The 15,751-nt window shown below is 37.2% G+C and overlaps 1 protein-coding gene across 2 annotated transcripts in view; it reads right to left on the bottom strand.

Moving 5' to 3' along the window:
* Positions 1–5,531, bottom strand: part of GABRB1 (gamma-aminobutyric acid type A receptor subunit beta1) — a 380,581-nt gene extending 375,050 nt beyond the window's left edge. For both annotated transcript variants that reach the window (XM_047092020.1, XM_047092021.1), the window contains exons 1-3: positions 5,452–5,531; positions 5,194–5,285; positions 4,716–4,783 (exon numbers count right to left, since the gene is read on the bottom strand). In XM_047092020.1, coding sequence (XP_046947976.1) covers positions 4,716–4,783; positions 5,194–5,285; positions 5,452–5,531 — 240 coding nt within the window. The remainder of the gene's footprint in view (positions 1–4,715; positions 4,784–5,193; positions 5,286–5,451) is intronic.
* Positions 5,532–15,751: the final 10,220 nt, after the last annotated feature.

Here is a 15,751-nt window from a genome sequence, read left to right as displayed (position 1 = left end):
GCATTTCTATCTTTATTTAACTGCTGATAGCCGTTCCTACTTTTAAATGATACTGACCTATTTGCTCTATTTGCAAAGTGATTTTGTTATAACCTCAGAGAATTTCCTGACAGCAACAAGGGTATGTTTAGGCTATTTTACAAAGCTATTGCAAGCTCTTTAGTGGCGGGGGGTGGGGAGGGGACAGTTTGCAATGTTCTGTATTCTGACTAAGAAAAGTCACTGGTGTTCTGTAAAGCAGCAGGATAGTATTGTCAGAGTTACTGTGCTTGGAAACACTTTCATAGCCCTCATGTAAGGTTGGCTGACTCATGAGTATTGACACATTTAGGAGAAGTGCTTATTAGTTAAGTCAAGCCCCATCATCCAGGCTCTTGTCTTTGTCCTATTGCTTAATCATCAATTACTAAACTAATGTCCCCCTTTGAGCACAGCTACCTGATTATCTAGAAATTAACTTAAAACTCAATTTGGAACCTTGAAATAATAGCATTCCTCAGGAAATTTAAGAGAAAAAAGTGCTCATTTCTCAATAATGCAAGATCTCAGAATAACGCACTACAACCTTGCAGCACAGAGTGCCGTCCACACGCCAGTAAGGGGTGTCACCTAGGAAATGCAGAATGCCGACCCCATCCCACACCTCTGATTCAGAACTTGCATTTTATCATTTTAAGATCTCAGAGCAATTCAGGTATGCAGTATAGATTGAAAAACACTGACTTAAAGAAATGGGCAGGGGGACACTGAAAGTAGTGACTGTTTAGTGTCACCAAGATGATGATAATTGGACATAACTAAAGTATGCACCAGAAACCTCTGCAATCAAATATTAAAATCACAACAGCAACAACAGGGCAATTTAACAACAGTGGATACTTGGTAAATTATATTTGTTTATCTTTTAGGTATTATTTATGTAACTGGCTCATTTGAGGCTTTTGTAAGGTTGTTTTTTTGTTTGTTTGTTTGTTTGTTTGTTTTTTACTCTTTTCATTGTTATTTCCAATGCCTGGAAGAGCATTCACTATTGCATCCACCCATGCATGAAGGAAGAAAAGAAACCATGAATGCATGGTGCTATTACTAGGAATGGCTACTTGGGTCAGGACTCAATAGATGTGAAGTCTTCTGGGAGTGCCCACTTGGAACATTGTTCTCTAGGTCAGGGAAAGAGAGTTTTATGCCTGGAACTCCTACCTGATCATCAGAAGCCACCTCCTTAATAAGAAGGAACAACTAGTTATTGGAATCTGAAATGCAAGAATTCAACTCTTGTTTGCAGGTAGTTAATATCATGCTTCCCCAGTCCTCTGCTCAAAGAGAAGATCTGCTTATTGTCATTTGTGTTTCACTGAATTTATATTGAGAGATATTAGTGTTACTTAAAGGCAATTTATGGGGTCTATTGTCTCCTTTTTGCCCCAACTGCCTTCTGTTTATCTTTAGTCTACAGAGAGAGAGAAAGAGACAGAGACAGAGAGAGACAGAGAGAGTAGGTTTATGGCTTGGCAGAAACTAAGGGGAGGTTTGAAGTGTTTAATAAAACAACAAATGGAAATCACAGTAGTTTTTAAAATATAACTGTTCAAAAAATAACAGTGTATAATCACTATCGCATGCCTAGTATATCCCATGTTGCCATAAGAAAAATTCTTCCTAATTTAATCAATAATATTAATTCCTGAAAAGTCTTGCTCCTCAATATAGTTTTCTTTTTTTCTGCATTGGAATTACTCCTCAGAGGAATGCTGCTCAGAATTCACCGCTCAGAGTCAATAATTTTGGATTGTATAGGTTCTTGACCATAAAAGCTAGCTTTTATTTTCTTAATTTGGGAGTAGCATTCTATGTTCTGAAGAACATGAATCAGAAAATACTCAATGTTATGTTAGTCTTGAAAACAGATAATGCTATAAACCGACATAGAATTATATTTCACATAGGGTAGCATAAGAAAAGAACAAAACCTAACAAAGCCTCATTTTCCAACCCATTAATGTAATGTACAATTATCATGTCATTTTCCCAGCTATGGAATGGGTGGGTAATAATGCTAATGAATAAAAATATAAAAATGAACAGTGTTTTAGGAATGGACTTTAGTCTGAAGTTTCTTTAGAGCTATTTTTTATTATATGCTTTGTCCATTCTTAATTTTTGTCAATTTTGGTAAAAAAAAATTCCTTTTAAATAACCTCAAAAGTTACTGCCTATTCAGGTACTAAAACATGTTTAATATAAAAATCATTGAGCCTTATTTCCCACTGACATTTCAGCCCTACTTATATTATCTAAAATTCAAAGCATATTGTAGACAATGCTCTTAACCAGAACTATTGAGGTTGTGGTGATAACCCTTGATCTTAAAAGTCCTCTTTGTTTCCATTTTTCTTGGTGTTTTTTCCAACCTATTTATCTCAATGCTTTGTCATATATGAGAGAAGGTAAAATAGACCTTGGATCTTGTTGGTAGCTCTCATTTAAAAGGAGAAACAAGGAACAGTAAGTAAATCAAGGTTTACTATTTTTCAATGTTCAGTGTTTTCTATTTTCCCACCATGTTTCTAACACCCCAGTGGAAAGGTAATTGGTATTTTAGTACAATATATTTTTCAAAGGCTTATCTGTTGGGGGAGTATTTTTAAAAACTCAAGTACATATATACATAGTACAGTAAGTAAGTAGGCTGTATTATTCCATCATTAGGAGCTTTTTCCAGGGGTACTGCAATTAAACTCAATCCTCTTTGTCTGGGCTACGTATGAATTCAGTTGAACAACTAGTTACACAGAGGTTTTTTTGTGGAAATGGTTGTTTTGGTTAATAGCAACTTCCCTATTCAATTCAGTTTCTTTTTGTACCTCCAAAGTTGTTTGTAAATATAGTCAACAGAATTATACATTTTTAAAAATTCTGTAAAGCATAGTACCCTATACAGAAAATAGACCACCAGCAAAGGCACTGTTTGCCTTTTAAGCTGTCTGAATCTTCTCCCATTTTATAAATTATCTATGTTGGTACTTACAAGATGCCAAAATAAATGATTTGGAAAGGAAAATATTATCATCATTTATCTACAAGATATAGACTACTTTGTAATTCATTATCTAATTTATCCAGTTGCAATGGCATAGATTAGGTATGATTTGTATATGTGCACGTTACTACTACATTCTCCAGTGTTTGTAAATAGTGTGTTTTGGGTTGCTTTGTGGTACTGAGATGTATACGAACAGAATATGATTAATAAGCCAGTCTGTTAAAAAACCTTCCTTGAGTCAGAAAATATTCACTATGCATTCATTTTTAAAAATTGTTTTTCTTTTTCCAATACAACCACCAGAGACACCTTATTTTAAATAAGCTATTTAAAGCAGGAGAAGTTACAACTATAAAATACAGAAATTTAATAGACTTCTTCTTCTAATCCTTTTCAATAGATTATAAACATATTTATTTTTCCTTGACACAAGCTAAAAAAAGAAAGAATTCTTAAATCTTAGCATGTTAAGATAACACGGCACACTCGTAATGAAATGACAATTCAATAGCCTTTACAGCTATAGAGTGACAAAATCCCAGAGGGTTTTAGTCTTTAAGTTATTCAGGCTGTCTAAAATTTCTGCTGCCACAATATTTTTTCGCAAATGAAATAAAAATGGCATTTTGCTCACGTAGATCTAGCTATTCTCTGGATGGTTGGTTCTAGAAAAGCAACAGGCTTTTTTTCCCCCTACCTTACGAGAAGCAACAGTTAGAAACTCTAACAACTAGAAAACTGCTACCCCGCAGTGGTTGGAAACAGCCAATAGAGAAGACGACAGCTATGATTTCAGTCTACTGTGCAACAGCTTCAGAAAGGGAGAAGAAAATGTGGAAATAGAAGAATGCTAACCTTTTGAAAGGAGGGCGCTATGTTACTACCGCCCTCTTCCCCCCCCCCCCCCCATTTCCACGGTCCCTTTAATCATCAGGCTTTTCCGGCCTGCTTAAGTTTCTAGGATAAAGCAAAGCAGTAACTCGACCCATTCGGTTTCCACTTAAATTTGCGAGATGCTGGAAGACAAATTCATCAACCCTCACAAGGGAACAATACAAGCCTCCCCAGAAACTGTCTTGAGCACTTTCCTATTAACAAGCATGGACTGTTGTCTCAGCCTGTTGCTCCTGCCACAAGGTGTGCCAGAGCCTGGAACGAGGGAGGGGACAGTCTGAAACCCTGATGGAGTGCTTGGGCGTTCGGTGGCGGGACCTGGGCGGGCTGGGGGGCTTGGGCCACCGCTCCTGGAGCGGAGGCGGCGGCGAACCGCGGTCCGGGGACCCTGCTGCAGGCCGCCGGGCCGCCGGCAGGTGGTGCCCTCCGCATCGGAACACCAAAGGAAACCCTGCTAAAGTAACGCTCAGACTCCGCCCCACCCGATCCTCCAGCACCACAGTCACCCGTCCTTCCCCAAATAGTGCCGAGCACGTTTCCTCCGGAACACTGCAGTAGCTTGTGTGTGTGTGTGTGTGTGTGTGTGTGTGTGTTGGAAATACAAACCAGGGGCAACGGGGAGTGGGGAGTGGGGAGTGTGTGCCAGTGTGGGGAGCGCACGGAGTGGGACTCCCGGGGCCGGGGCGAGGTGACCGCCAATGAAACGCAGAGGGCGCGGGGACCGGTCCATTTCACATCTGCGTAAGCCCGGCCGCGGGCGCGTCGGGAGGCCACTCACCATGTTCACTTCGGAGACCATGTCTATGCTGGCGACATCGATCCGCATCCCTACGTCCACAGGGGGCCCTGCGGGGAGGTGGCACACATTATGGACACATTCTCAGAGTGGCGACAGGATGGGGAGAGGCGGGGGGCTTCCCTGTGCTTACTACGTCTGAATGGGCTTCCTCCATCCCCCACTCCCCCTTGCAGGGGACAGCCTGGGAAAACAGGTGTGGGCACACGCGTGATGCAGTGACTATGCAGAGGGTGTGTCGGGCCGGGGAAGGTCGGCTCTGCCTGGGGCTTCATCCACCTGAGACTGAGGGTCCGGGATGTGTGTGTGTGTGTGTGTGTGTGTGTGTGTGTGTCCAGGGCGTTGGGCGTAGCGCACACTTGCGGAAATGACATGCTTTTTTTTTTTTTTTTGACATTTATCTTTGACAGGAAAGGAGAACTAGATATGGGTTACAGGTTGAAAAAAGATGAAGCATTACCTCCAAAGTCCGGCCGCAAGCGAATGTCATATCCTTTGAGCAATCTGTCCACTGTCTCTTTCACGTATGACATGTTGCTGGGCTCATTGGCGCTGAAGGGAAGAAGTAGGGACCGTATTCAGAATGAACACAAACTGCGAGCAGACATAAATATAGACAAGCACACCTACCCCCAAATAACAAGCTACATGATCCAGCAAGCATGTAAAAAAGAAAAACACCAAGGAAAAAAAGAGACGTTCAAGATCAGCAGCTCACCTGTGTGCACAACAGACCATGGCAATCATCACAGGGAAAGAGAGAAGCCCCAAACTCTCTCGATTTTGTACTGTCCACATTACTAACTCTGATTAAAGAATTGTCTTTTCTGCGAAGATTCAAGGAATGCAACTTAGTCGGCGGCAGGGCAGTAATTCCCGAATGGACCTGCGCATGCGCAGAGGGTGCTCACTACCAAAAGACACCTTGTGCCTTGCAAACAATATTCCTAGTGGAACAGGCAACAGATTTCAATCCCTTTAAAGTTCCTGTTTGTGGTGCTGCACGTCCTCTGGGTAGTCGGAGATATCCTGCTCTTTCCTTGCTCGGGATCCTGTAGGCATTTGCATACTGAGATTTCTTCGTGCTTTGGAGGTTGCTATGTGCATTTCCTTTCTGTCCTCAACCTGATTTTTTTTTTTTTTTTTTTTTTTTTTTTACTCAACTCCCAGGGATCTGGCTACTGGCATCCTTCATTGGCAGCCACGGTGGTCCTAGAATTGAGAGTCTGGAGGCGGGGCGGTTTTCTGGTCTCCAGTGTGTGCCTCTGTTCGTGTGATAGGGGATGAGGGGGTCGGGGCGGGGAGGGGGTTGATAAGTGGAGAAGAAGAGCCACAGAAGAAGGGAAGGGGCAGAGGGAACTCAGGACGTATTTGAGGACTCCAGCCAAGAACCAGGTCCCCTTGGGAGGCGTCTTAGGACATCTGCTTGAGTGTAGTCCTTCTCTATGGGAGGGGGAGGAGAAGAGGCGGGCCAACTTTTTCACTCGCTCTCCCACTTTTCTTCCCTCCCCCTCTCGTGTCTCTCCAGGCACGGGATTTAAGGGAAACAAGCGATGAGGCAGCATCTCTGGGCAGGCAACCCTTTTTCTGGTGCCATCTGCCGCAAGTCCCACTTTTTTTGTAAGGTTCTGGTAAGGAAAACCTCTTTCTTAAAATTGCCGGCATGTTAAGTCGCATTGGTAGCCCAGAACAGAACCGTGAAACACCCGGAGGGTCTAATCTCTGTTCAAAAATAGATTGGGGTTCTGAAGGAGCAAGAGTTGTTTGAATTATATTAAATTCAGTCAATGCAATTCAGTAAATGCCATTGAGCACATGTTATGCGGGAGGCCCTGGGCTAGGAGTTCGTTCATTTGTTTAATGGTATGTATTAAATCTTTACTATGTTTTAGGCATTCTGGAACTTAGAATAGACTTAAAGAGGGTTCCCCACCTAAAGAAGTTCACAGGCTCTCTGTCAGGACGACGGACACAAATATAAGCAAATTCAGTATATCTCTAGGTAGTTTACAAAGTGACAGGGGCTTGTTAGTAAGACCAGAGAGAGGTAGATAATGGTGTCCAGAGGAGAAAGCTTTTTGTCAGAGCAGAAAGGGAGGGGTATTCCAGAAGGTGAAAACAGCCAAATTTTGTTCTGTCAAATCTTGGAGACTTGAAAGGCTATTGTCTGCTGGGAGAGCTGAACCCAGAAATAATTGGTTAGAATATATAAGGAGAGGGGTAGGGATGGTGGTGAAGAGGGTGCAAAGGGAAGCTGAAGCCAGACTGTACCGGAAGTTACATCCTCTACTTTGCCAATTTAGGCCTCTAGAAATCACTGAAAGATTTAAGTACGGATGGTCAGGGTCAGATGTCGGTTTCAGGAAGAATGTTTTGGTAGAATAATCATGATGAGAATAATTAGAATTTATGGCTTGCTGACTATTTGCTGGTTATTGTGCACATTATGTAAGTAATCATAGTTGAGCCTTCATAACAATTCAAATATGATAGATATTAGTATTATTCTCATTTTATAGATGATACTGAGAGTGAATCAGAGTGATGTAACTAGTTCAATATCAAACAGCTTATAAATGGTCGAATCAGCATTTCAACCCAGAATCCACGGACCTGACTACTCTATGCCATGAAGTATCGACCCCAAGAGGAGGAACCAGAGACACGGAAAACAAGGAGAAGGGAGAAGGGTTATTACAATGCCCCAGGCAAAAGGAACTAAAGTCAGATAGTGTTTAGCATGGAGAAGAGGTGACCCACTAGTGCAAATTTTCAGAAGTGTAATGGAGACATCAGATAGCTGGAAAGGTCAGCCCATGGAGACATGTGGACGGTAACTAAAGAATTGTACAAACATGTACACATGTGTACATCTTGACATGCTTCATATATTAACTTCATTTTCTCATTTGAGCCTCATAACATCCTTAAACACTGAGGCCATTTCTTCCGGGGACAATAATACCTAACTCCTAATCAGGTTTCTTAATTTTCTGAGAAGTGTGTCAAGGCTACCTCTTTTTAATTCATATGTATCTGCTTCTAATGAGCAAAAGAAAAGATTTATTTGTGCTTCCGGTCCTTGCTGAAGCATAGAACCTCTCATGTGGCAGAACTCTGCAAAAGCTGCATTGTAGAAAATGAAATTTGTGGAGGTTTATTTCATTCATTTGTCCATCCATTTATTTCTCCAAATATTCTTTGAGCACTTACTAAGTGTCAGACTTACTGCTAAAACCGGGTGATACAACAGTAAAAAAATATATATATATATATCAAAAAGGGTCCCTTTCCACATGAAATTTGTCAATTTACCCATATTTTGGAGGTTGCAGATTTTAGCCTTGCTAACAATTCAATTCATAAAAGAAGTATTTAGTTAAGTATTCTTATGTTTTGCCAGTTAATATAGCTTTTATTGGGATACATGTTTTCCATTTGCGCATAAACCCCAAAATTCCTTTTTGAATAACAGCCAGGATTGTATTTACCAGCGTCTGCAAAAGAGCCAAGATTTTATCCTAGAATTGAGGAGGCTTATGGGGTCATTTCATATAATTGAATCCTAATGTTTAGTTTACCTTAATTTGGGCTAGTTTCAATGAATATGGCTTTTAAATTATGTCTCCATTTATATGGAAGGACACTACAAAAAGTCATTAGATACTTATAATAGCATCTAATATTGGGGTGCTATTGGGTCAGTTTCAATGAATATGGCTTTTAAATTATGTCTCCATTTATATGGAAGGACACTACAAAAAGTCATTAGATACTTGTAATAGCATCTCATATTGGAGTGCTATTGAGGATGGAACCCACTGCATCACTCAGTATCTTATGTATGAGGAGTTGTGGAAGAAAATTTATACCAGACCCTACTTTGTGAAAAGCAATAGGAATCCTAAAATTCATTAATTTCCTTATTTGCTTTGGTCACTGGGAATCTCTGAGTTATAAGTACAGTTCAGCTTTCATCATTATGTAAGGTCTTAATGACCTGCATTTTGTTATGTTACATTTCTCCCTGATGCCTTCCAATCCTAAATTAATTTTTCTGTGTCACACTTTACTAATTTAAAAACAGATATGCTGCACTGATTATATATAGTGTGTAAACTGTCTTGAATAAATTTTGGAACTAATGGGAATAAATTCAAAATAATAAAAAAGAATAAGTAAATAATTGAAACATGCTAAAAATCATCAGACCCAGACCCACTGTAGGATTTTTTTTTTATGGCTTCAAATGTCGACAGTTACTTCCTCTGTGAAGTTGCTTATTTCTTTTCTAAACTAATCCTCTTAATTAGGACCTTCCCCCTTCAAGATTCAACTCAATTTCCATTTTTGTTTTTTAATTAAAGCTGTCCCTGAAAGCCATTGGCCATCTCCACTCTTATTATCTTCTACTGATAGACTCCTAGGGGGATCCTAAAAATTATCATCCACACAGCAAATTTAACTGTGAATTTGTGAACGGATTAGTATGACTATTTACCAAAAAAGAAAAATTTCCTATAAGTAAATAAGAGAAAGAAAAAAGACAAAGAACTACTGTAAATGAGGAACTGCAAATTAAAACAATGCAAACCATTTCAAACTTATTACATATGCAAAATGTAAGAATGCCAAATATTAGATATTAGAAACTTTGATATACTTTCAGTAGGCATACAAATTGATCTGAGCATTTTGTAAAGCAATTTGGGCACAGCTGGTAAAGTTGAAGATGCATACGTCCTTTGGCACGGAATTTCCACCACTAGGAATATGCCCTTGAGATACACTTATGTGGTCTAAGAATGCCCATTGCAATGTAGCTTTTAATGGTGTAAAATTGACAACAGCCTAAATGTTTTATCTATTGGGAATAAATAAATACTGACATAGTTACACAATGGAATCCAACAATAAAAATATACAAATATCACATGCTTTACATAGATAGATCACAATATAAAATATTAAGCACAAACAATCCAAACAAAGAGGTTGGTGCAGAATGACTATGATAGCATTAAGTAAAGTTAAAAACATTTAAGTGCAAAAACCAAAACATATATTATTATATATAGAGAGAGATAGGTTTTAGATGGATATGTATCTATTGTAAAAATAAACAAAGACAGGAAAGATACTAGATTTTAGGATATAAGACAGGCTTCAACTGAATCTATAATACTTTATCCAAGAAAAAAACCCTCAAGCAAATTAATTAAAACATGATATGTGGATGTTCATTATTCTACTCTTTATTTCCAGGTATTTGAAATATTTTATAAAAACTGATTAAAACTAGTAAGTGACAAATTGGGAAGATATATTTGAAATTTATATTTTTTAAATGTTGATACATATCAATAAGAGAAAAAAATAAACCTAATATGTAAGTAGGAAAATGATTAGAACAAACATTTCACCAAAGAAAGTGACCAATAGATATATTACAAATTTTCAACCTCAGCAGTAATACAATGAATAGAATTTTTTTAAAAATATGAAGTACCATTTTTATTTATTAGTTTTCTATTTTAAAAAGGTTTATAACATCAAATATCATGAGGGCTGCAAAGAAATATAATTTTATACACTTTTGGGGTAGTATAAATTACCACATTCTATTAAGGACAATTTGTAATACTAATAGCCATACAATGCTATTTTGTGAATCTATTTGTAGACTTCCATTCCTTTTAGTTGATCAGGTTTTCTGATTTAAACTATATTCTATATATATAATGATCATTTGATATACATATGCATTGTGGTATGCCTACCACAACCTAGTTGATTAACACATCCACTATCTCACATAGTTACCAATTTTTGTATGTGATGAGAATTCTTAAGATCTACTTGCAGCAACTTTTGAGTATACAATACATGATTAAATATAATCACCGTGCTGTACATTAGATCCCCAGAACTAATTCATCTTATAACTGGTCAAAGAGTACAAACTTTCACTTATTATATGATATATTTTTATCAAACCACTGTTAGGAAGATTTGAATTTTGGTAAGATAGCCACACTATCACTACTTTAAAAAATATTTATATGTCCTTTGTTATGCTTTCATCTTTTTCTGTTTTTAGTAGATTAAGTTCTGCATTAATTTATTAAAATTATAAATTTTGTATAACTTTGATATTACATTAAGTCTACTAACTAATTTAAATACTATTTTTATCTGTCTTAATGGAGATAGCCTTACTTTATTTTTTGCATATGAATTTATTGTCTAAGGGCTTATTATTTTCAGGCTATATTAGTATTCAGGTAGTTAACAAATTTTTAGCTGCTAATATAAAAAATGCCTTTTATTACTTTGTATTTTTCAGTTCTTCCTATTCAAATTTTATAATGTGGACTTTTGAAGATAAAAATTATGTCATGTAATAGAGCCAAGTATATTTTTACCTCCTTTTACTCTTATTTTTTAATCTTAATGCTATAGCAATTTTATAATTATCTTTAATAAATAAATTCATGTTTTATTCTTTCCCTATATTTATTTTTGCTTTGAATTTCTTTTTAAATTACTATTTATAGTATTTCTACTCTTTCCAGTGTTTGAAATGATTATAAGAATATTCTTTTCTTGTTTTAAGGAGAATTCTACCCAAATAAATATATGATTTCATGTTTTTTGTTTCATTTTTAAGTTTTTATTTAAATTCCATTTAGTTGACATACAGTGTGATATTAGTTTCAGATATACAATTTAGTGATTCAACACTTACATGCAACACTGTATTTTCTATCTTATTAATAAAGACATTCCAAGTTGTTAAATATATTAAAAATACTAATTTAGGGGCGCCTGGGTGGCGCAGTCGGTTAAGCGTCCGACTTCAGCCAGGTCACGATCTCGCGGTCCGTGAGTTCGAGCCCCGCATCAGGCTCTGGGCTGATGGCTCAGAGCCTGGAGCCTGTTTCCGATTCTGTGTCTCCCTCTCTCTCTGCCCCTCCCCCGTTCATGCTCTGTCTCTCTCTGTCCCAAAAATAAATAAACGTTGAAAAAAAAATTAAAAAAAAATACTAATTTATGTTAGTAAGAATAGTTAACACTTTTATAGGCTTATTATTTACCAATACAATTTTAAACACTTGATATATTTAGTGCTTATAATACCTTATGAGGTGGTCATACTATGTTTTACAGATAAAGTAATTGGGACACAGAAAGTTCATTAATTTATCCAAGGTTATCCAATTAAATGATAGAGACAGAATTTAAATTCAGGCAGTCTAATGGCAGTCTATACTTTTTATCAGTACACTACTAAATATGAAAAAATGTTGCCACCATAAAACACTCCTTTAACCTTTATTGAGTTAATTATATGATTTCTGCAAATTCTCCTGTGTAATTACAAGCATTTAGAGTTTACCCTATGCTATGAGTGACTTACATTTTTAGAACAAGCCAAAATTCGAGATTTTTTTACGGAAACACAGCAGACCTATGTTCCCCAAGTGGAACCTGTAAAGGGTCACTCTGAAAACTGGAAGTACACATAGTGTCTTGACCTTCAGCTGACCTTCATTTGACCAGTGGGATGCTGTGGGTATGCGTTCAAAGAGAATGACTATTAAGGTTGTTACCAGTGAGCTACTGCTTGAAACTGTCTTTCAGAAGTGTTGCCATTTGTACTTCTGTTAATGTGCAGATATTTTCCTGTTATTTTTTTAGTAGAAACTGCTTATACTTTTCATTTCACTTGTTTCATAGACTAAATTTTTGGTACCTGAGATTATCTAAGTAACAAAAGTATTACAACTAGCCAGGTGATTAGCCAGGTGAACACTTTTCTGTCTAAACCTATGGCCCTAGGGCTTATTCATTTATTTACTCAAAAATATTTTTAGAGCTATGCAACAATAAAAGATAAAAACTATCAGGGTAAACACTTCCAAATAACCAGTATATAATGCAAACAATACTAAAAATGAGAAAAGAACATTCCATCATATTGATAAAAAAAAGAAAATTTAACTGAAGAAATTTGAAAATCTAATTGGTTTTATTAAGCCCATCATAAATCAGGGAACATTCCACCCAGCAAGTAGAAAGGAGTTCCAGAAGTTGTACAAAATTAAAGTTTTTTTATAGGAAAGAGGGTGTGTGTGTGTGGGGGGGGGGGCTTTAATTAGCAAAAGAAAAGAAAAGATGGCTTCAGGCAAAGTCTTCTCCCCTGAGGGGAAGGAGAGGGGGGTCTTATTAGGTGGATTACTTCATCTTCCTTTGGGGGATGGAAAGGGCCCCTGTGACAGCTTACCTATCTTGAAGGTGCTGACATACCAGCTAAGACTACATTTCCAGGGGAGATTGGAACTGCAGTTAAGGTAGTCATCAAACTCTGGTTTGGTGACTCCAATTTGGACTTTGGTTTTCTTTCTAACACAACCTTGAAATATCAGGAAAAACACCTCAAAAAGTTGAAACCTTCTGCTAGACCTTCAGTTCATGGAATTAAGAAGTTGGGAGAAGTTGGGGCAGGTGACAAACACAAGCAAAAGCTTTGGGTTGCACAGTCCATCTGATGAAAGAAATGGTAGTATTACAGGGAGAATGGAGCATAGATGGTGCTTGCAGTGGTGAGAGAACTGGAGGGACTCCAGAGAAGAGGGAGGGAGGAAGCCAAGGAGAGGGAGATGTTCCAACTTTTAGCTAACCAGGAACAAGACTAGAAAAAGAAAATAGGAGATTTGGTTGGAAAATAAAACTGTTTTTTTTTTTCCCTGCCCATTACTAAGTGGAGATCAAAACACCACTGACCTATCATTTTTATTTTGTTGTCATTATAATTCTTTCAATTATTTTAAGAGGTATTTGAAGGCAAAATTGGAAGATCTAGATATTTGGACTGATCACAGATATGACATTGTTATTAGTCATATTAGTTGACATATTAGACATATTAGACATATTAGTCATATTAGAGTAATTAGTTATTTTCAAAATTGCTGTTATCATTTTTGAGTAAAGAAATGAAACTTATAAAACCATCCTCCTTAAAGTTAAAACCTAAATCATCTCACATTTGAAACAACAAAATATATTCTTTGGTCATAAGTCACTTCTATATAGTAACACTGAATAAATATGGGGTAACATATGTGAAAGTTGCAGGCCTCCTTCACTTCCTGGAATCAAAAATGTACGGACCACAGGCATGGCATGGTTCTAATTTGGGTCCAAGAAATCAAATACTGTAATATGGACCTTCATATACAAATAGAGACAGGTAGTCAAAAGTCAGCACATTTAAGGAAAAACAACATCATGAAGAAGAGGAATAAATTCCACAAGAAGAAAACCAAATCCTGTTGGGAAAGAGAACTCTTTTAAAGCAAGCGTAAATAGCTTGAGAAAGAGTTAAGTAGATACATAATAGCCAGTAAAAACAACAAACTGTTAGGCGAAAACAGATGTCAACAAGGACACAAATTAAAAGCTGGGATTCTAGGAAATTAAAATGTAATTGCAAATTTTAAAAGAAAATTCAGTAGATGATTTGAAAGACACAACTGATGATTTTGTTAGTGAGCCAAATAATAGAATCAAATAGTTATCAAGATTACATTGCAGAAGACAAAATAAAATGTCACTGAAAAGAGATCCAGAAGTTACATAAAGGGAGAATAGAAGACAAAAAGAGGAGCAAATAATAGAAGAAACAGTAATGTCCCAGAAACGACAAAAGTTATTCATTTTGTGATTGAACAAGTTCATTGGAAGTTAAACAGCATTAATTAGTCATATTCTGATGAATTTTCAAAACATCTTGGATAAAGAAAAAAATTGTAGAATTCTCCTGGGGGTGCGGGGGGAATCATATTAACAACATAGAAAAGAGAATAATTTGTCATTATTATCAGCAAACTTAGTACCAGAAATTCCTGTTTATAAATGAGAGAAAAACAGAAATTTATTAACCCCATGCATCAGAAATTCTTATCAACAAATTTAGTACCAGAAATCATAGAAGCAATGTTTTTAAAATTCTGAGTGAACATGACTTTGAAGTGCGAATTCTTTACTCTTACAAATTAGCACTGAGTTGTGTTGGCAACTTAAAGTCAGTTTGGGACATAAAGGGACTGAAAGTTTTGCCCCCACAAACCCTTTCAGCAAGAATTACTGAAGTATAACTACAGCAAAACAAAACATCAGTAAAAGAAAGAGGAAATTAAGACACAAAATGAACTGATAAGCAAATAAGTGGGTAAAGAATTATTCTTCAATTTTTAGGTTAAATGCAGTGAGATCAAAAGCAAATGTTAAGAAATTATTCTGCAGCTATAGAAGTTAAACATTTATGAGTTAGAGAAGGTGCCATGAAGTTGACGGGCTGCAGTGAAATAGGAAGGAACAGATATTTTGAATAAGCCATGCTTTTTAAGTAGAAATAATGAAATAAAAACAAAAACTATCATTTATTTAATGCTTACTATGTGCCACACACTATTTTAAGTCTTTTAAAATATATTATTCCATGCATATCTAACATTTCCAGATTCTAGTAACATTGCCTTCATTTTTCAGTTTTTTTTTTTTCAACGTTTATTTATTTTTGGGACAGAGAGAGACAGAGCATGAACGGGGGAGGGGCAGAGAGAGAGGGAGACACAGAATCGGAAACAGGCTCCAGGCTCTGAGCCATCAGCCCAGAGCCTGACGCGGGGCTCGAACTCACGGACCGCGAGATCGTGACCTGGCTGAAGTCGGACGCTTAACCGACTGCGCCACCCAGGCGCCCCATTTTTCAGTTTTTTTAAAAGAAGAAGAGATGGGTAAAGCAAATTGCCGTTGGTGGCACAGCTTAGATGAGACAGAGCCAGGGTTCAAGCTCACAAAGTTAAAATCCAAAGCCAGTATTATGAACTACTATGTACCCTCCTTCTTGGCGAAAAGGTGGAGTACAGAGAGTGAGATATCCAAATGCTGGTGAAGGGATAATGGAAAATTCCCCTTAGAAAATGAGAAGTCCCTGAGACAGTAGTTGC

This window comes from Lynx rufus, unplaced genomic scaffold (assembly GCF_022079265.1).
Source record: "Lynx rufus isolate CCGP_SWC_20201006 ecotype Redwood Valley unplaced genomic scaffold, mLynRuf1.p SCAF_3, whole genome shotgun sequence".
Taxonomy (NCBI): Eukaryota; Metazoa; Chordata; class Mammalia; order Carnivora; family Felidae; genus Lynx; species Lynx rufus.
Note: the sequence above shows the minus strand (reverse complement) of the source record. Positions and strands in the feature narration are given on the sequence as shown.